The sequence below is a fragment of the Pristiophorus japonicus genome, chromosome 18, assembly GCF_044704955.1.
Source record: "Pristiophorus japonicus isolate sPriJap1 chromosome 18, sPriJap1.hap1, whole genome shotgun sequence".
Classification (NCBI taxonomy): Eukaryota; Metazoa; Chordata; class Chondrichthyes; family Pristiophoridae; genus Pristiophorus; species Pristiophorus japonicus.
The window spans coordinates 47,122,109-47,144,531 of NC_091994.1; the positions used below are offsets into that span (position 1 = coordinate 47,122,109).

The 22,423-nt window shown below is 39.8% G+C and overlaps 1 protein-coding gene across 1 annotated transcript in view; it reads right to left on the minus strand.

Annotated features, from left to right (window-relative positions):
• Positions 1-7,673: 7,673 nt before the first annotated feature.
• The window catches only part of uhrf1 (ubiquitin-like with PHD and ring finger domains 1), a 38,093-nt gene continuing 23,343 nt past the window's right edge, over positions 7,674-22,423 (minus strand). Inside the window, exons 10-16 of the mRNA XM_070859947.1 lie at positions 19,512-19,618; positions 18,732-18,894; positions 15,653-15,790; positions 15,348-15,462; positions 10,563-10,723; positions 10,120-10,218; positions 7,674-8,845 (exon numbers count right to left, since the gene is read on the minus strand). Of these exons, the coding sequence (XP_070716048.1) occupies positions 8,699-8,845; positions 10,120-10,218; positions 10,563-10,723; positions 15,348-15,462; positions 15,653-15,790; positions 18,732-18,894; positions 19,512-19,618 (930 nt within the window). The 3' untranslated portion in view covers positions 7,674-8,698. The remainder of the gene's footprint in view (positions 8,846-10,119; positions 10,219-10,562; positions 10,724-15,347; positions 15,463-15,652; positions 15,791-18,731; positions 18,895-19,511; positions 19,619-22,423) is intronic.

The following is a 22,423-nucleotide window of genomic DNA, read 5'->3' on the forward strand; positions in this document are numbered from 1 at the left end:
GTCTCGATTTAAAAATTCTTACGATTTCAAATCCCATCATCGCTCTGCCCCTTCCCATCTCTTGAAACTCTTTCAGCCCTTTCACCCACCATAATTGCGGTGCTCCTCCAACTTTGGCTTCTTCCATACCCCCGATTTTCTTCATTCCATCATTGGCAGCTGTGCTTTCAGCAACTCGGCCCCAAGCTCTGGAATTCCCTCCATAAACCTCTCCGCCTCGCTCATCCTTTAAATTGCTCCTTATAACCTACCTCTTTGACCGAGCTTCTGGGCACCTGTCCTAATATCTCTTTAAGTGGCTCAATGTCAAACTTTATTTGATAACGCTCCTGTGAAACGCCTTGGGACGTTTGGCTACGTTACAAGCGCTATATACAAATGCAAGTTGTTGTTGATAGGTATAACCTTGCAGTTCTGGTATCATGCCTGTAAAAAAAAATTTCACACACGCCAGTGCCTCTATATCCTTTTTAGAAGATAGCAACCAGAACTGTACACAGTACTCCAAGTGTGATATAACCCAAGGTTCAAGACACATTTAGTATAACTTCTCTACTTTTCAATTCTATCCCTCTAGAAATAAACCCTAGCACTTGGTTTGCTTTTGTTATGCCCTTATTGATCTGCATCTCAACTTTTAGTGATGTTTCAATTTGTACTCCCATATCCCTTTGCTCTTCTACCCCATTTACTTTAAAGATTTAATTTAAGACATTGTGGACTTTGTTTCACTTCTTTTCATTGTGATTGTGGTTTGGTTAGCTTCATGGTGTTTCATTTGTTCACCTAATTTTCTTAATTCTGCAAATGGCACACAATTTCAATCACTAACACAATTTGTATTTCTTTTAGATTCCCTTTCTTTCTATTCAATGTAGCACTATCCTCTCTCTCTCTATCCCCATATCTGCCCATAATGCTGGATTCTTCTTCTTAGGCAGTCCTTCGGTGTCGAGGATGACTTGCTTCTCAGGTGACTAATGAGTCCAATGCGGAATCTACAGCCTCTGTCACAGGTGGGGCAGACTGTGGTTGGAGGGACAAGTGAGTAGGGTGCTTGGGTTGTCGTATGCTCCTTCCGCAGTTTGCCCTTGGTTTACATGAAACTGTCCAACATTCATTGGGGCTATCAACAATATTACAAACAGCTTAAAAGATTCTAATGCTTATTAAGTATTCCAGAAATACTCAATGCTAGTATATAGAGACATGACTGCATTAATGAAGACTTATCACATTTCTCTCATTTACACTCTGGCTTTAGCATCACAGAAAAGATCAATTTTACAAAGCAGTACGATAGGGTCAATTCCCCTCTTTTAAATGTCAATCATCAATCTGTACATGTAGATGAAGAGAATGACAGAGACACTAAATGTGCAGCAGACTAGGGACACAAAGTAGGGGAAAAAAGCAGGAGGGATTTGTGGACGGAAGAGATTGGGAAAGATCCAAGGTACCATGCAACTATGAATGACAGATTTAAATTATTTTTTTTAATTCAGAGATTACATAGGGGATTATATAGGGTATAGAGCAGAGAAAAAGGGCATTCAGCCGAACCAGTCCATGCCAGCGTTTATGCTATGCTTGAGCCTCCTCCTGTCTTTCCTCATCTAACTATCAGCAATACCCTCTATTCCCTTCTCCCCGATATGCTTATCTAACCTCCCCTTAAATGCATCTATATTATTCGTTTCAACCACTCCCTTGGTAGTGAGTTCCACATACTCACCACTCTCTGGGTAAAGACATTTCTTCTGAAATCCCTATTTGATTTCTTGGTGACTATCTTATATTGATGGCCTCTAGTTTTACTCTTCCCGACAAGTGGAAAGCCTCTCTCTATCAAAACCTTTCATAATTTTAAATACCTCTATTAGGTCACCCCTCAGCTTTCTCTTTTCAAGATAAAAAAGAGACCTAGCCTGTTCATCGTTTCTTAATAGGTATACCCTCGCATTTCTGGTATCATCATTGTAAATGTTTTTTGCAACCTCTAGTGCCTCTGTATCCTTTTTATAATATAGCAACCAGAATTGTACACAGTACTCCCAAGTGTGGTCTAATCAAGGTTTGATACAAGTTTAGCATAACCTCTCTACTTTTCAATTTTATCCCTCTAGAAATAAACCCAAGTGCTTGGTTTGCTTTTTTTACGTCCTTGCTCACCCGTGTCACAACCTTTAGTGATTTATGTACTTGTATTCCAAGATCCCTTTGTTGCTCTGACCCACCTCGACGTGCACCCTCCAAGTAATGTGATCTCCCTATTTTTCCTACCAAAATGTAATACCTCACATTTATTTGCATTGAACTTCATTTACCAATTATAAGCACATTCTGTAAGTTTATTAATGTCCTTGTTATTTGTTGTATTAATGTAATTTGTTGGTTTTGACTATCCCTATCAATTTGGTGTCATCTGCAAATTTAGAAATTGTTTTTTGATTCTAACGTATAAATCGTTAATATAAATTATGAACAACATTGGTCCCAGCACTGATCCTTATGGAACACCACTTGCCACCTTCTCCACTCCGAATAACTATCCTTTACCCTGACTCTCTGCTTTCTGTCTTGAAGCCAGCTAGCTATCTATTCTGCTATTTGTCCTGACTCTGCATTCTCTGACCTTATTCATTAATCTATTATGTGTTACCTTATCAAAATGTAGTTAAATTCAGTTGCACAGATACAGGTTTTATTCAATAACTTGTGTTCCTGGGCTAGCGAGAGTCATCTAGGGTTACCAACTCTGTATCTAGTGAATGGTCATGGTTGTTGGATGTGGTCAGGATTGGCTTCTGTTGTGACACTATGCGCAGTGGAGAGGTTTGCCAACACTTGCTGTCTAAGCTTTTAAAAAATATTTGTTGACGGGATGTGGGCATCACTGGCTGCCCAAATTGCCCTGGAGAAAGGATGTGTCTATTTGTACTAACTGAAATGCAGCCGTTTGTGTTTGGCTCTCCAGACCTATTGCTGATTGGTCCCCTTGGAGGATAAGCCACACCCTGAAGTTCCTCTGGAATGTGTAATTGGAACAGCCCAGCCCAACCCAAGTTCTGAATGAACTTCCAATTTGTAATTCGATCCATTTTGACTTCAGAAGCCAGAGAATAGATCTCCCCAAAAGCCAAGTTCCTTACCCCAGGTAAAGTGCATCCCTCCTCCAGCTGAAGACCCTTCCCACAGCCGAAGTCCATTACCCCAGCTTAAGTGCATCCCACCCCCAGCTGAAGACCCTTACCCCAGCAATCCCTTCCGCAGCTGAAGACCCTTACCCAAATGTAAGACCTTACCACATTCTTCCCTCCGCCATAGATGAGGCATTGTGTGCGGATTGTGAGTGGGATTTGAACTTGTGTCTTCAATTTATTCATCTAGGCCTCTGAATTATTACTTGTATTTATATAGTGCCTTTAACATAACGAAATATCCCAAGGCACTTCACAGGAGTATTCTCCCTGGTCATGCTCTCTCCTGCTGTCCATGTACCTAATAGATAGAAATTTACAGCACGGAAGGAGGCCATTTGGCCCATCATGTTCACACCAGCCGACAAAGAACTATCCAGCCTAATCGCACTTTCCAAGCTCTTGTTCCATAGCCTTATAGGTCATGGCACTTCAAGTGTATATCCAAGTACTTTTTAAAATGTGGTGAGGGGGTCTGCCTCGAACACCCTTTCAGGCAGTGAGAACCAGATCCCACCAACCTCTGGGTGAAAACATTTCTCCTCAAAACCCCCTCGCAACCTGCTACCAATTACTTTAAATCTATGCCCCATGGTTATTGACACCTCTGCTGAGGGAAATAGATCCTTCCTATCCATTATCTAGACCCCCTCAGCCTCCTATGTTCCAAGAAAACAACCGCAGCCTATCCAGTCTTTCCTTATAGCTAAAATTCTCCAGTCCAGGCAACATCCTCCGTACCCTCTCGAGTGCAATCACATAATTCCTGTAATGTGGTGACCAGAATTGCACGCAGTACTCCAGCTCAACTAATGTTTTATACAGTTCAAGGATAACCTCCTTACTCTTATTTTCTATGCATCGGCTAATAAAAGCCAAGTATCCTGTATGCCTTCTTAACCTTATCTTCTAGTCCTGCTACAGTCAGGTATCTGTGGACATGAACTCAAAGGTCCCTTTGTTCCTCTACACTTCTCAGTATCCTACCATTTATTGTGTATTCTCTTGCTTTGTTAACCCTCGCCAACTGCATTACCTCCAGATTGAATTCCATCTGCCACTGTTCCACTCACCTGACCAGTCCATTGATATCCTGCAGTTTACAGCTTTCTTTTTCAACGACACAGCCAATTTTTGTATCATCTGCAAACTTCTTAATCACATCCTATATTCAAGTCTAAATCATCCAATATATACCACAAAAAGCAAGGGGCCTAGTACTGAGCCCTGCAGAACTCCACTGGAAACAGCACTCCAGTCACAAAAACATCCATCAATTATTACCCTTTGCTTCCTGCCTCAGCCAATTTTAAGATCCAACTTGCCACTTTGCCTTCGATCCCATGGGCTTTTACTTTCATGACCAGTCTGCCATGTGGGAGCTCATCAAAAGCCTTGCTAAAATCCATATATACATCAAATGCACTACTCTCATTGACTCTCTGTTACCTCCTCAAAAAATTCAATCAAGTTAATCATACATGACCTTCCCTTAACAAATCCATGCCGACTGTCCTGGATGAATCCCTGTCTCTCTAAATATTTATCCTGTCCCTCAGAATTTTTTCCAATAATTTTTCCACTGCTATGGTGACTGGCATGCAAGTACGCTGTCTATCCCTTTTTAAACAATGGTACAACATTAGCAGTCCTCCAGCACACCTGTAGCCAGAGAGGATTGGAAAATGATAGCCAGAGCCTCCATTTTCTCACTTGCTTCTCTTAACAGCCTGGGATACATTTCATCCAGTCCTGGAGATTTATTCACTTTCAAAGATGCTAAACCGCTTATTACTTCCGCTCATTATTTATTACTTGATTATACTTGGTGTATGCCTCTTTCCTTGTGTACAATTTTTCCTTTACATTTCTTTATGATGTCTTTAATCATCCAGTGTCCTTTGTTCTTATTTTTCAGCAGAATATTATTTGCCCGGGACTCTGGGTGTTTCCCAAAGAAAATTCTAAGCATTTTTGTTGTCATCAGTTCCAGCGCAGACCAATACCTCCACTGGAACCATCATGCACCATTAAACATAAATAAATTACAACAGAAATTGCTGGAAACACTCAGATCAGGCAGCATCTGTGGATAGAGAAACAGAGTTAATGTTGCAGGTCGATAACCCTTTATCAGAGCTGGAAAAAGTTAGATGTAACAGATTTTTAAGCAAGTCTAGGGGCAGGGAAAAGGGTGGGGGGGGGGGGGGGAGAAAGAGAGGGAAGAAAACAAAAGGGAAGGTCTGTGATCAGGTGGAAGGCAAAAGAGATTAAAAGACAAAGGGGATGATGGTGCAAGTTAAAAAGATGGTAATAGGATAAATTAAAAGATGAGTTTAAATAGGGTGCAAGTGGAGATGGCAAAATCAACAGAAGTTAACTGTTAGGAAAGTCAGTTGGGAAAAAATAAATTAGTACGTTATTTTTTTTAAAACCCAGAATTGTGGAATGTTACCTGGAAAGGCCACTGAATGATCACACACACTTCATATTTTAATTTACTCATCTTCTTACAATGTTCTATCAATCTCAAACGTACTCGGCTACAGATTGTCTCTGCTGCTTCACCCAAGGCTATTGAGCAGATGAGCCTAGCCATTGAGGTGCCATTCCCCAATTCTGTACCCCTAGTTATCTGATGTCTATAAACATACTTTTTAGCAGATGCCTTTGGCTAGCCCTCTCACTAGTTGAGTGGGTAACGGTTGCAGGTGGTATGACGCCAAGCTATAGGAACCAGATTCAAACTCCAGTTCCAAGACACCAGATTAAAAACCTGGGGCACAGAGGACAACTGTAATGTGGGGGGATAGATCAGCTATGAATGAATCCTGCTGCAAATAATATGTGGATATCAAGTCAAATTAGTATGTTGATTCACTGCATAGGCTCAAATGTAATGAACAGGCATTTGGGAATATATAAAGAATGTTGCAAGTGTTTGTGGAATTATACTCTAGTAAGAATCAGCACCTGCAGGGGGGGGAAGAGAAAAAAGTAGAAGAACCTGCTTCAATATTAAAAATTGTGAATAGCCTTTTAATGAGAAACTACTGTTATCCTGTTTGTCAGTGTACAGGTCAGAGAATTTGTTTTAAGAATCAAGTCTAATGGTAAAGCATTGGTATTCGTGTAACTATAGCACATAGCAACAGAGGAGTTGCAGAGGCACAAATACTTCCAAGGTGTTGGCCTGAAGTTTAATATAATAGCTAATATTGGTAAAAGAAATTACTGATAACTGGTCAGTGACAGACTCCAGCAGCCTGAATCAGTACGGTAGAGGTTAAACCTTTGATACAACGGCTACCTGACTAAGTTACATCTCTATCACATGGTCACCAAAGTTATAAAAATTTAGCGCTGCAAAGATGTTACCAAGCACATGCAGAAAATGTTATGGCGAGTCTCCAATTGATAATTCATTTATTTGGTATTATGGTGATAGCTGCATTATCCTTGCATGTATTCGTTCAATATGGCACAAACGTTTATTTTACTGTGATGTATCCAATACGGTTTGAGGTGAGAATGGTATTCTTATTATTGCTATGCTCAGAGTTCTTTAAGTACAGCCCTTGATCCACTTTAGGAATCAAACTTCCCTCTTAATGTTCTGATGAACTGAACTTGGCTGGGATTTCCAAAGATTCAATCTACAAGAAGTACAGATTTTGAGAGAAATCTTCAGCCTGTTCACTCAAATGTCTTCCTTCATCACTAAGTCCTTGATCCATTTGTTATACCTCCAATGTAGAAAACAACAGTCTAGCAGTAAACAGCTCAATGTTTTATTTTATAAAAATGTCAGGGCTGACTTTTCTGCAGGAGGGAATTAAAAAAGAATGAACAGCAAACTAGTTTGTTGTACTTTCCAACAATTGCAGGATAGCTCATGCATTGCTTTTCCTCCCATCTTTGTATCATCAGCAAACTTGGCTACATTACATTGTCCCTTCTTCCAAGTCGTTAATATAGATTGTAAATAGTTGGGATCCCAGCACTGATCCCTGCGGCATCCCACTAGTTACTGGTTGCCAACCAGAGAATGAACCATTTATCCCGACTCTGTTCTCTGTTAGTTAACCACTCCTCTATCCATGCTAATATTACCCCCAACCCCGTGAACTTTTAACTTGTGCAGCAACCTTTTATGTGGCGCCTTGTCAAATGCCTTCTGGAAGTCCAAATACACCAAATAAGACAAAGTGCTCTCCTCTACCAAGAGTGGCATAAGCAGCAAAAAAAAGAGACTTTCATACTGTACAGGTTCTAGACATCCAGAAGAGGACAATGACAAAACTTAATGTCCAACATAGACTGCAACAACCAACATATTACAACTTTAAAATGAGGTCATGTTCATAAAACCACATCCAATTTGCAATGCAGAACCGGGATATATTTGATATTACTAGCTGCAAAGTTGATATTTCAGGCACTCATACATGTACACAAAGTAAAGCCACCAAGTTAAAAGCAAGAAACTTTATTTTAACGCAGCATATAGACACAGCATTTACCAAGTGAAAAATTCCCATGGAAGTCCACAAAGTTCCACAGCCTTTTACTATTGATTTAGCACCCTAAAACATTTCAAAAGGAATTAAACAAATTAGATTATGTCCAGTCTAACTCCATAAAAGACTAAATCTGATGTATGGAATGATGTCCATGCAATGTTGAGGTACCAGACTGCATCCTTTGGTATTGTCATTAGAGAAAGAGGGTGCCTGTGGAAAAAACTTAATTTACAAGTACTAACATGTAGGTTGCAGGTCCCCTTTTGCCCAGGTTACATCCCCTTTCACAAATTTCAATTAATAAAGGATTGCTTTTCACAGTTAACCAGGGTGGGAAAAAGGCCATTAACAGTTCAACAAACATGAATAAATGATGAGAAATGTGTACATTTCTGAATTACAAACCACAAATAAGAGGTTACTGTTGTATAAAAATAACAGCAACAAAAACACCTGCATATTCCCTGCTTTGATAAATTGATCTGCACAGCTAAGTTTGTCAACCAATGTGCTATTTGCAGTTTAAAAAAATTCAGTGCTAGGAAGTCGCTCACAGCCCAGCCTTCAACAAGGGCTAAGGCACTTATGTGATGGCTTAACTTATCAAGCAAAGGAAATCAAGGCTGACTAGACAGTCAGTGTTCAGCTGAACCTACACTGGCCAAAGAAAGATCCCAAGAAAATTATCCCCACTTTGAGGTAGTATTTTTTTTTAAAAATGTTTTCCCCCGCAGTGTTACACCAATAACATTGGTCTGCACATCTAGACAAGCTCCTAGACTAAAAACAAAATAAGCACAAAGATTTTGAAGTTCATACGTGCTACACAGAAAGATTGGGGAACAGGAGGTCAGCTACCCTGGATTCATTAGTCAATCTGTCCTCCAGTCAAGCTGCACAGGCCAGAATGCCCATGCTTAAAAGAAATGATGCATCAGCAATTAAGAGGCAAGAAGTAATCTGAAGACGAAGGCATCACCGTCCATTACCATATCCTGGGAACAGTTGGGTTAGAAGACTCTGCAGACTTTTATTGACTGCCATGCTGCAGTTTTTGCCAATGTCATAGCGGCAGGCAGGACAGGTGTACACGTCAGCCTTGAAGGAACGTTGCAAGCAGCTCTGGATTATAGTAATTAAAACGGAAAAAAGTAAGAATCCATAAATAAACTGTACTTGAGAATCATTGTCAAGAAACCAAATCCCTAATGGATTATCACAACAAACCCCATTAAAGCAAATAACGATCAGTTTTAATACACTTTACGTTTGAGGATTTACTTAGTGAAGAGAACTGGTTGCAGGACACTACGGAGCCTGAACACAAAAACTGATCTTGATGCTAACCCAGAAAGCAACATGTCTACGCTTCCTAGCACAGCTAGGAATTTCTGCTCATCCAGTACTGAATGTTGGACAAGCAATATGACAAATCAGAGAAAATAGAGAGGTCAAGAGTGGTGGTGGTGATGGTGAGGAAGAGCTGAGTGCTGTCAGCAAATATGTGGAAACTCCAGCTGTGATTTCTTGTCCCAACCCTATTCTGTCACCCCAGGAGTCTGAGATTTTATCTTGGCTCCATCCTGTTCTTCGACTAAATCATCATCACCGATAGGAATGATATTAGTTGCCATACATATGTTGATGACACCTAACTCCACCACCTTTTGCAAGACAACCAACTCAGTGTTGTCACACTGCATGTTCAATGTCATGTAGACAAGTTACAATTGTCTCCAACTAAAGATTGAGAAGGCATCATTTTCAGTCCCTGCAATAAATTCTGCTGCCTTACCACAGATTCCATCCCAGGGCCCGCCACTTGCTCAAGCTCAGCAGAAAGGAAAGCAAATGGGAGATAACAAAAAAATCTCTGAAACACGAGGGCTATGGTAACAGTGTAGTATATTACAGGTAATTCACAGCCAAGCCCAATCAATTCCCCATCTGATAACCACATGTACTTTACAGTGCAACACTAACTGCAATTCTCTTCCCCCCCCACCCCCCGAAGCCAACTGTCCTGTTTTTGACACTCCAACTGTAAATCAAACTTGGACCCTTCCTGCACAGTATGGCTCAGTTGCTTACACTTTTATCAACTGAATTATTCCTACATTTACATCTAACTGTTCCTATTTGCCTGAATTGGTTACTTAGGATTATCCCGTTTGAGTAAAAATGTATAGGCAGTTCCCAGCAACCCAATTTTGGAAAGCAGGTTTGCATGCAAATGCAATTTCCAGCCAGAATGTTACTTGTGACAAGGCAGGCAATATATGGATACCAGCAAGTCAGAGGTCTCCAGAAGCCAAATTAAATATAATCTAGTACAGTGAAAATGATCCAAGATTAGTTTTGCAGTGTGGGGTTGTTTTAACAGCTACAGTACTTACTTTACAGACATTGTGTTGACAGTCTGTTGTAATTGGCTGGAATACCACCTCCTGACAACAAATGCACAAGAACGTTTCCTCCAATTTTGACAGGAATTTCTGGAGAAACAAATTTCAAATCATCAATCATTATAGGAAATTGACAGATTATCTCCAAACCATGCCTCACAAATGCCACATTCATTTATGAAAGTTCCCCACTACAGTTTCTTATAATGTACATGAATCCTACTGCAATTTAAAAAATGCTGAATGTACCAGTACTTGCTGACAACCATGCAATCTAGAGAGCTTTAAAAAGCTGCTTTAGCACCCAGCCTCAATGTATTTACTTTACTCAAAAGTCTCCAGGTGTCGGTCATCCAAGGGCAGGGCAAAAAGAGCTCTATATGCATTAGAATAATCTTGCAATAAAAAATTTTGAAACCAAATTCAATCCTTACCGGTCCATCCTTAAGGGATAGCAGTGCTTCATCCCACACCTTCTTATTAACTTCATCATCTTTTATGAGTTTCTTCTGCTCTGCCGTCAGTTTGAATGCTTCCATCTTTGTCTTTTTTGGGGTGCCTTTTGGTGACAGGGCTGATGAAACGTTATCCTCATCTGAAAAGACATTATGTTTTGGAATATCGGCATCAAAGTACTCTACAACACACCAAAAAACTATGTGGTTATGTTTTGATCATTTTTTCCCCCCACAAAGAATTTTGAGGGGAAAAGTTATTAAATGGTGGATTTTTAAAGTGTATTCACAAGTTAAAAAGAAATAAAAGCACTCAGATGAAAGGTTGTAGATTATCAGAAACAGACGATTTGTAAAATCTTTTAAGTGTTAGATTACCAAATGCAGAAGCTGTACGAAGCTGTGACTACTTTCTAACCTACGATACGATGTACAGCACACTCAAGTACAGTAGCGACTTGTAGTAGTATCTGAGCAACTTGCAATTCTGCTCCTTTTTCCAATGTTAAAGTGAAAGTTCATTCCCAATCCAAAAACTCCAGAAAATTCATCCCTGAATCTTGGATCAGTCATTACTCTAACCCATTTAAATTTTCAGATAGCAGACAACAAGTTACAAACATTCATATTGCAGTAAACTCTCGTTTACCCAGATACGAATGTAACAGAAAACCCGCCGTAACGGAATTTAAAATATTGCGAGATTCGGCAATTTAACTGTCACACATGTGAATATCTCGCTCACTTCAACTATCGCAAACGTGGCCAGGTTGCTCAATTACACATAAATTGACGCAGGCGTGGACTTCTTGCTCACTTTTCAAACCGTCACACACATTGAAAGCAGTTCATTGCAACGCATCAGTCTGTCGCGTGTACTTGTTCAAAACACCCTGAAATCAAACAATTTAAAATGCCTTCTGACAGCACTAAAAGCAAATGCAGCATTAGGAAACGAAAAGTATTGAACATTCAGCGGAAATTAGAAATTATAAAAGAAGTCTGAAGCTGGCAGAAGTGTGCGTACTTTGATGGGCGAATATGAAGTTGGATCATCAATAATTTATGATATCAAGAAGCAAAAGATTTAGAAAGTTTCACCACTGCTTCTGAATCTTCCGTGAAGGCAATGTCTTGCAATAATTTGCGAAAGCCGAAGCTTGACAAACTAGACCAAGTGCTTTATGAATGTAATTAAAATGTTTCAAAGAAAACCAAAGAAAATGAATTCATTTAAACAAGCAGATATAAAATTGCTATTTTAAAAATCAATCTCAAATGTCAACACAGAAAAAGGAGCATCTGCAGACGAAGAAATATTGGCAGAAGTAGCAATTGAAGCAGCAGCAATGGCAGAATAAGCAAATTCAATAGAATAATAAAATAACATGAACTAAATATTGTTTCATTTATTAGACATTTATTTTTAATTTTGAAAAAATAAATGAAAATATTCATAACTTATTACATTCACGTTCAAATTACATGAACTAAATCTTCGTTTTATTTATTCGACCATATAAATTTAGCACCTGTCAATTATTTGTTTTATATTTTGAAAAGTTTTGAATCAATTTTCAATCTGAACAGCTCTGGAAAGGGCAGATCAAGATCTATACGATACGATATATAAAATATTTTGTGGGTGGTTCTATCACCTTCAAATATTAACTTTAAAATGTAAACTCGCCCTATCGGAAAATTTGTTTACCTGAAATTGCTGAATCCCCAAACAATCCGGGTAAACGAGAGTTTACTGTACTTTAATTTTGTGGCACTAATACTGGTTTTACCATGTGTGTCATTTGTCTGTTAGTCAAACAGATTTTCCTATTAACTGATTTAGCATTATGCTAAAATGAGGGAGGGGTGTGGGAAAAGAAAAAAAGGTAGAGAAGAGTCTATGAGATTTGGAGAGAACTATAACAGCCACGTAGCATGTTGCATTTCACAACAAGGAACAACAGGATGCAAGTTCATGTTTGTAATAATTTACATGTTCAAACAACCCATCTTAGTTAGCTTTAAAAAAAAAAGGTGTAAACAAAACTAGCACTGGAGCATCTACTCGCAGGCTGTTTCAGAGTGGGACTGAGAGACAGAGCAAATTGCCTATCTGCGAATGTAGCATGTTCATCCAGAATATTGGGATCTGGGGGCTGGGGCATAGAAAAGAAAAGTTTTGTCTTCAGAATATTTTTCTGCATTTCAACTATATGTAAAAACACAAAAGGTGGTCAAAATTGCCTAGATTATCAAAATTCCATGGATGTGGTTGTCGCTGGCAAGGCAAGTACTTATAGTCTGCATCCCAGAGTACTTAAGGAAGTGGCCCTAGAAATAGTGGATGCATTGGTAATCATTTTCCAACAGTCTATCGACTCTGGATCAGTTCCTATGGACTGGAGGGGAGCTAATGTAACACCACTTTATTTTTAAAAAGGGAGGGAGAGAGAGAAAGCGGGTAATTATAGACCGGTTAGCCTGACATCAGTAGGGAAAATGTTGGAATCAATTATTAAAGATGAAATTGCAGCGCATTTGGAAAGCAGCGACAGGATCAGTCCAAGTCAGCATGGATTTATGAAGGGGAAATCATGCTTGACGAATCTTCTGGAATTTTTTGAGGATGTAACTGGTAGAGTGGACATGGGAGAACCAGTGGATGTGGTGTATTTGGACTTTCAAAAGGCTTTTGACAAGGTCCCACACAAGAGATTGGTGTGCAAAATCAAAGCACATGGTATTGGGGGTACTATACGGACGTGGATAGAGAACTGGTTGGTAGACAGGAAGCAGAGAGTTGGGATAAACAGGTCCTTTTCAGAATGGCAGGCAGTGACTAGTGGAGTGCCGCAGGGCTCAGTGCTGGGAGCCCAGCTCTTTACAATATATATCAATGATTTAGAAGGAATTGAGTGTAATATCTCCAAGTTTGCAGATGGCACTAAATTGGGTGGCGGTGTGAGCTGTGAGGGGGACGCTAAGAGGCTGATTTGGACAGGTTAGGTGAGTGGGCAAATGCATGGCAGATGCTGTATAATGTGGATAAATGTGAGGTTATCCACTTTGGGGGCAAAAACGCAAAGACAGAATATTATCTGAAAGGTGGCAGATTAGGAAAAAGGGAGGTGCAATGAGACCTGGGTGTCATGTTTCATCAGTCACTGAAAGTTGGCATAGAAGTACAGCAGGCGGTGAAGAAGGCAAATGGTATGTTGGCCTTCATAGCTAGGAGATTTGAGTATAGGAGCAGGGAGGTCTTACTGTAGTTATACAGGGTCTTGGTGAGGCCTCACCTGGAATAGTGTATTCAGTTTTGGTCTCCTAATCTGAGGAAGGACGTTCTTGCTATTGAGGGAGTGCAGCGAACGTTCACCAGACTGATTCCCAGGATGGCTGAACTGACATATGAGGAGAGACTGGATCAACTGGGCCTTTATACATTGGAGTTTAGAAGGATGAGAGGGGGTCTCATAGAAACAAACAAGATTCTGATGGGACGGGACAGGTTAGATGCAGGTAGAATGTTCCCGATGTCGGGGAAGTCCAGAACCAGAGAACACAGTCTTTGGATAAAGGGTAGGCCATTTAGGACTGAGATGAGGAGAAACTTCTTCACTCAGAGTTGTTACCCTGTGGAATTCCCTGCCAGAAAGAGTTGCTGATGCCAGTTCATTGGATATATTCAAGAGGGAGTTAGATATGGCCCTTACGGCTAAGGGAATCAAGGGATATGGAGAGAAAACAGGAAAGGGGTACTGAGGGAATGATCAGTCATGATCTTATTGAATGGTGGTGCAGGCTCGAAGGGCCTACTCCTGCACCTATTTTCTATATTCAATCCTGGTTGCTCTCAGAAGGTGGTATTCTTGAACCACTGCATGTAGTAGTTTGATACAACTGAGTGGCATGCTAGGCCACTTCAGAGGGCAGTTAAGAGTCAACCATTGTGGCATGGGACTGAGTCATGTATACAGCCAGACTAAGTAAAGAAAACAGGTTTCCTTCCCTAAAAAACATTAGTGAACCGATTGATCTTATGACAATTAAATAGTTTCATGAAAACTTTTACTGATTCTTTTCTAAAACTGAATTCCAATTCTTAAACTACCTCCACGGTGAGATTTGAACACGTTCTCTATTATTAGTCCAGGCATCTGGATTACTCAGCCAGAAACATACACTAGACTACTATACCCTTTCTTCACTTTCTTTCCCATCCTTTGTAGCCAGCAGGGCAATCTCATTGAAATCTGTAGCTGAGACTTATTAGAATGTCAACAATGTTTATTTTTATAAAGTATGAATCTATAATTGAGCAACTTAAAAAAAAATCCGAGAAGACTCCATTGTCTCAGGTTATTCCACACAATTTTTAAGTTAGATGAGAACAGAAATTCCAAGTGTCATTTAAAAAAAAATTAGATTAAAAAGCTAAAATACTGGAAACTCTCACTCTCCTGCAGATCTCCACTTAAAAAAATATATATTCTCAATGCAGCTGCCCCAATTTTAGCAAAGAAGGGTAAAGGCAAGATGAACAACTTGTATTCAGATTCTCTATCTTTCTCAACGATGCTTGGTCTTATGGATTCTCCAGACAACTTAATCAAGATCAGGATCTATGCAAAAGAAAACTGTTTTGCACTATGTTTTGCATGCTGACACAAGTGCTCTACCAGATTGAACTGTAGAATATTTACTAGGTGAAAACGTAGCAATAGCTTGGAGTTCTCCAACTTCAAAATACAATCTACAGACCTGCATTTGATTTTCTTTTCCTTTTGCTTGGTGTTGGCTCAGGATCTTCATCTCGCTTTTTATTCTCCTTCTCTTTCTCTTTATTGGCGAGGGAATCAAGGTAACCTTCGGGGTACTGTTGCACAAGATTTGTTAATGAAACATATTCCACAATTAAAACAACACTGAAAACTCATGTCTTAGCCCAGCTGCAACTTTGTCCGCTGAAAATGTCAGTTAGACAACACCAATTTTGCCAAGTGGCTTTTAGTTGTACAATAACTCATTAGATCATAAGCCGAATAGTTTAAAATAAAAAAAGTTACCTGCATAGTCAATCCTAGTTTCTTCATCCTCTCTTTACCATCTTTAGTCCACGGAGCTGGTTCTTCATCATCTCGTTTCAACAAGTATCTCCAAACCAAGAAACCAGACTTTCCTGTCTCAGGCCAGTATTTCGCCACCTAGTTCGGAAACAATTACCACATAACTCAAACAAGGAGGTTTCTGTTTTCCTTTCCATTCCCTTCCCCACACTGGAGTTATAGCAAAGATGAAGTGTACATTTTTTTTTAATTGAAAAAGCTATGAATTAAAATATTTGTCCAATTATCGATCATATCTATGAATTCTTTTCTACAAAATATTGGTTTAATTAGGTTAAACCAATTACAGGTTTCAAGTATAACAGAGAATGACAAATTTAATAGCACAAGTTATTTCTGTTGATGGATTAGTACCACAGTGCACCCTGGGGATAAAGGGAGGGAATTTGAAAAAGTAAAACTCAAAATTAAAATGTTGGAATATAAGAAATAGGAGCAGGTGTAGGCCATTGGCCACTCAAGCCTGCTCCACCATTCAATAAGATCATGGCTGATCTGATCCTCGGCTCAAGTTCCACTTCCCTGCCCACTAGCCATAACCCTTCACTCCCTTAACATTCAAAAATCTGTCTATCCCCAACTTAAATATATTCAATGACCCAGCCTCCACAGCTCTCTGGGGCAGAGAATTGCAGAGATTTACAACCCTCAGAATAAATTTCTCCTCATCTCAGTTCTCAATGGGTGACCCCCATTCTTAAATTATGCCCCCCTCGTTCTAGTTTCCATGAGTGGAAACGTCCTCTCTGCATCTACCTTGTCAAGCCCCCTCAGTATCTTATGTTTCAATAAGATCACCTTTCATTCTTCTAAACTCCAATGAGCATAGGTCCAACCTGCCTTCATAAGTCAACCCCTTCATCTCAGGAATCAACCTAGTAAACCTTCTCTGAACTGCCTTCGATGCAAGTATATCCTTCCTTAAATGAGACCAAAACTGTATGCAGTATTCTCGGTGTGGCCTCATCAATACCCTGTACAGTTGTAGCAGAACTTCCCTGCTTTTATATTCCATCCCCCTTGTAATAAAGGCCAACATTCCGTTTGCCTCTGATTATTTGCTGTACCTGCATACTAACTTTGTGCTTCATGCAGAAGGACCCCCAGGTCCCGCTGTACTGCAGCATTTTGTAATCTCTCTCCATTTAAATAATAATTTGCTTTTTTATTTTTCCTGCCGAAGTGGATAACCTCACATGTTCCCACATTATACTCCATCTGCCAAATGTTTGCCCACTCAATTAGCCTGTCTATATCCCTTTGCAGATTCTTTGTGTCCTCCACGCAACTTACTTTCCCACCCATCTTTCTATCATCAACAAACTTGGCTATATTACACTTGGTCCCTTCATCCAAGACATTAATATAGATTGTAAATAGTTGAGGCCCCAGCACCAATCCATGTGGCACCCCACTAGGTACCGTTTGCCAACTGTAAAATGACCCATTTATCCCGACTGTTTTCTTTTAGTTAGCCAGTCCTCTATCCATGCTAATATATTACCAATCCAGTGAGCTCTTATCTTGTGCAGTAAACTTTTATGTGGCACCTTTATCAAATGCCTTCTGGAAATCCAAATATACCACATCCACTGGTTCCCCCTAATCCACTCTGCTCGTTACATCCTCAAAGAACTCCAGCAAATTTGTCAAACATGATTTCCCTTTCATAAAACCATGATTGCTTGATTGAATAATGCTTTTCCAAATATCCTGCTACTGCTTCCTGAATAATGGACTCCAGCATTTTCCCAACAACAGATGTTAGGCTAACTGGTCTAGTTTCTTGCTTTCTGACTCCCTCCTTTTTTTTTTTTAAATAGGGGCATTACATTTGCGCTTTTCCAATCCGCTGGGACCTCTCCAATTTTGGTAAATTGCAACCAATGCAACCGCTATCTCTGTAGACACTTCTTTTAGGACCCTAGGATGAAGCCATCAGGCCCAGGGGACTTTTCCACCTTTAGTTCCATTATTTTACTGAGTCGTTTTTCTTTAGTGATAGTGCCTATAGCCCCTTGATAACCTATTATTGGGATGTTTTTAGTGTCTTCTACCATAAAGACCAATACAAAATATTTGTTCAAAGTCTCTGCCATTTCCCCATTTATTCCTCAGTCTCATTCTCTAAAAGGGACCAACATTTACTTTAGCTACTCTCTTCCTTTTTATATACCTGTAGAAGCTTTTACTATCTGTTTTTATATTTCTTGCTAGTTTACTCTCATAATCCATCTTCTCTCTCGATTTTCTTTAGTCGTCCTTTGCTGGTTTTTAAACAATGTCCCAATCCTCTGGCCTCCCACTAATCTTGGCAACATTGTATGCCATTGTTTGATACTATCCTTTACTTCCTTAGTTAGCCACAGATGGTTCTCCCTTCTCTTAGTCTTTCCTTCTCACTGGGATATATTTCCTTAAATGTCTGCCATGCTCATCAACCGTCTTACTCTTTGATTTATTTTCCCAGTCCATTTTATCCAACTTGGCCTTCATACCTTTGCAATCAGCTTTATTTAAAGTCATGACACTGGTTTCAGATCCAACTTTTTCACTCTCCAACTAAATTTGAAATTCAACCATGCTATGATCATTCTTTCCCAGAGGATTCTTTACTATGAGATCATTTATTAATCCTGCCTCATTATACAGTACAAGATCTAAGATAGCCTTCTCCCTGGTTGGTTGGTTGGTTGGTTCCACAATGTACTGTTCAAGGAAGCCATCCCATGGACTCTTCCTCAAGGCTACCTTGACCAATTTGATTTGTCCAATCAATAAGATTAAAATCGCCCATGATTATTGCCGCACCTTTCTTACAAGTCTCCATTATTTCTTGATTTATACTACACACATCAGTGAGATATAGTACTAATGAAAACAGGAACTAGGTTCCCCGATCCAATTTGAGGAATATGGAAACAAAATTACGAGCAGCACCAATTTTAACACCTCAGCTCTGATGTGTATTTAAAGAAAATGCGCAAATTAAAACCGTTGTAAGTTATCTTGTACACACCTTATAAATGCCATCATAACGGTTCCCTTCTTCTGGTGCAAACTTGCTGTGTTTACGGCCTTTGGCGCTTCTCACAACCCTGACTGATTTTCCAGCTCTCCAATCTTTAGCATCAGCTCCTACTTTGTCATTAATAGGAGCGTTACAGTTCAATGCCAAAGCCCTGCAAAAGAAAGTTATTTTTCAATTTCCTATTATAGCAAACTATACACTCACATACATCAATATAGTACTTAACCAAAATGTGCAATTTAAAAATCTATGTTCAGTAGTATACTGAAGTTCAAAAGCTATTTGGAAGGAGAATTTATAAAATTTAATGGGAAAATCAGTGACATACTTACAGAACAGAGAGAATTTGGGGTGTAAAATGGAGAGGAGGATATAGACTAAACCCAATAGTAGACTTAAGAAAAGAAAAAGCAGCAAAGGCTTCAATACAAGAAAACAAAAACATTTAGGTTTTCAAACATCTCACTTGAATATAAAACAAACCATGCGTTCCTCGTAATAAGAGCAGAGGTCTCTGGATCAACTCCCATACATAGAGGATGTAAACTGTGTTAACTGTATGCCTAATTCACCAGAAGTAGACAAAAAGCCAGAACTCACTGATCAACTACCCTAAAACCAGCTCCATAAAATGCACAAACAGTATGTGCACCAAAAACTCAGTACAGTTCAGATTTCTCTTTGTTGAGCAATGGCAGAATTAAAAACATTGAAGTAAATCCATTTTTTTTTTTCTTGCATTAGATGAAGTGAAAAATTAGGGCCAACCTGTTCATGTTGGTCAGCTTCTGATCACATGATTGTTCTGCTGTGCGCTTGTTTCCAGAAAGGTCACGCCCACCACTTCCTGTATAGGTGAAATCACCCCCATGATCCTGTAAGAGAATGGGCTCAACATTCATTCCACCTTTTCAGCAGAGTTCTCAATTGTTCATTAGATGTATTTTCCATAGTTCCATAGTATCAAAAAACTTACGATCAAGTCATTGTGATCAGTTCCCAAACATAAGAACTAGGAGCAGGCCATTCGGCCTCTTAAGCTCGCTCTGCCATTCAGTAAGATCATGGCTGATCTTCTACTTCAACTCCACTTTCAAATCAGACCTGAATATCTACTACCTGCAATTAAAATCTGATATCCTCCCCTCCACTCTACTCCCAAATGCAAGGCAATTTCACTAACAGACGATTAATACTAATCATAACTTTTTGTGATTGGGTTACATTTAACTTTTACACACATTAATTTATTGAAGAACCACCAAAGCGCCTCATTCAGGGAACGGTTTAAAAAGGATCCAAAAATCAATATTCCAATATACAGCAACTATAGTAATGAAACCAATTGCAGTATTTCTGCACAAGATTTCAGAATCTTGATTGCACAATGCACTGTCAGGTCCAACTAATGGATCCCTGCTTTGCAGACAAGTTAAATGACGGTATTGAATCCAGGCACCAGAAACTAGTAGTGGTATGAAAAGTCTCATCATGCTAGAATCCATACAAAGTTGCAGTAAGAGATGAGAGTGCAATGTGGATACGGAGTTTACATGTGTACCAAAATGTACAGTGGGAGGAGGTATGCTTCCCACACCATATATATTCCATTTTCTTTCCTTATCTTGCCATTTAATGTTTATAATCTCAGTTAACTTTTATTCATTGTTTTTTCTAAATTAAAATAGAACCTTGTAAAATTGTTGCATTTGAGGTGTAAATTAATTATAGGAATTAGAACAACATAAATGGAAACAGGGGCCTGGAGATGTTTAATAAAATGCTTTTTGTATAATAGAATCATATAGCATGGCCTCCTCCTGTGCTGCACCATTCAGGCCATTGCACCCGTGCCAGTTATCCAATCAGTCACACACCCTGGCTCCATCTCCATAGCCCTGTAAATTTCCCCCAAACATTTATCAAAATCCCTTTTGAAAGTTACTGTTGAGTCTGCTCCCACCACCCCTTCAGGCAGTGTATTCCAGACCACCACAACTCACTGCGTAAAAGTTCATGTCGCCTTTGTTCTTTTGCCCATCATCTCAAAACGGTGTCCTCTAGTTACCGACGCTTCATAGAAATTTACAGCACGGAAGGAGGCCATTTCGGCCCACCGTGTCCACGCTGGCCAACAAAGCTATCCAGCCTAATCCCACTTTCCAGGTTACGGCACTTCAAGTACTTTTTTAAAAAGTGGTGAGGGTTTCTGCCTCTACCACCCTTTCAGGCAGTGAGTTCCAGATCCCCACCACCCTCTGGGTGAAAAGATTTCCCCTCAAATCCCATCCAAACCTCCTACCAATTATTTTAAATCCAAGACCCCTGGTCTTGACCCCTCTGCTAAAGGGAGATAAGAGTGGATAGGAAGAATCCAAGTCCCTCATGATTTTATACACCTCTAAGGTTTCCCCTCAGCCTCCTCTGTTCCAAAGAAAACCCAAGCCCATCCAATCTTTCCTCATAGCTAAAATTCTCCAGTCCAGGCAACATCCTCAAATCTCCTCTGTACCCTCTCTAGCGCAATCACATCGTCCCTTTAATGTGGTGACCATAATTGCACATAATACTCTAGCTGTGGCCTATCTAGTGTTTTATGCAGTTTAAGCATAACCTCCCTGCTCTTATATTCTATGCCTTGGCTAATAAAGACAAGTATTCCATATGCCTTCTTAACCAACTTATCTACCTGGCCAGCTACCTTCAGGGATCTGTGGACCTGCACTCCAAGGTCCCTTTGTTCCTCTACGCTTCTCAGTGTCTTATCATTTAATGTGTATTCCCTTGCTTTGTTAGCCCTCCCCAAATGCATTACCTCACACTTCTCCGGATTGAATTCCATTTGCCACTGTTCTGCCGACCTGACCAGTTATTGATATCTTCCTGCACCATAGCTTCTTCATCAACCACAGCGCTAATTTTTGTATCATCTGCAAACTTCTTAATCATACCACCTACATTCAAGTCCAAATCATTGCTATATACCACAAAAAACAAGGTACCTAGTGCTGAGCCCTGCGGAACCCCACTGGAAACAGTCTTTCAGTCACAAACACCCAGCCATTACTCTTGCTTCCTGCCTCCGAGCTAATTTTGGATCCAACTTGCCACTTTGCATCGGATCCCATGGGCTTTTACTTTCGGGACTAGTCTGCCATGTGGGACCTTATCTAAAATCCATATACACTACATCAAACTCACTACCCTCATCGCAACCTCCTCAAAAAATTCAATCAAGTCAGTCAGACATGACCTTCCCTTAACAAATCTATGCTGACTGTCCTTGATTAATCAGTGTCTTTCTAAATGAAGATTTATCCTGTTCCTCAGAATTTTCTCCAATAATTTCTCCACCACGGAGGTTAGGTTGACTGACCTGTAATTACTCGAGAAAGTTTCATCTTATTTACTCTATCAAAGCCCTTCATAGTTTTGAACCCCTCAACAAATCTTCTCAACATTCTCTGCTCTAAGGATGACAATCCCAGCTTCTCAAGTCTCTCCACATAACTGAAGCCCCTCATTCCAGCTACCATTTTAGTAAATCTCTTCTGCACTCTCGAAGGACTGGACATTCTTCCTAAAAAGTGTGGTGTCCAAAATTGAGCAGTATTTTATAAAGATTTAGCATAACTTCCTTGCTCTATGCCGCTTTTAACAAAGCAGCCTTCTCAACTTGT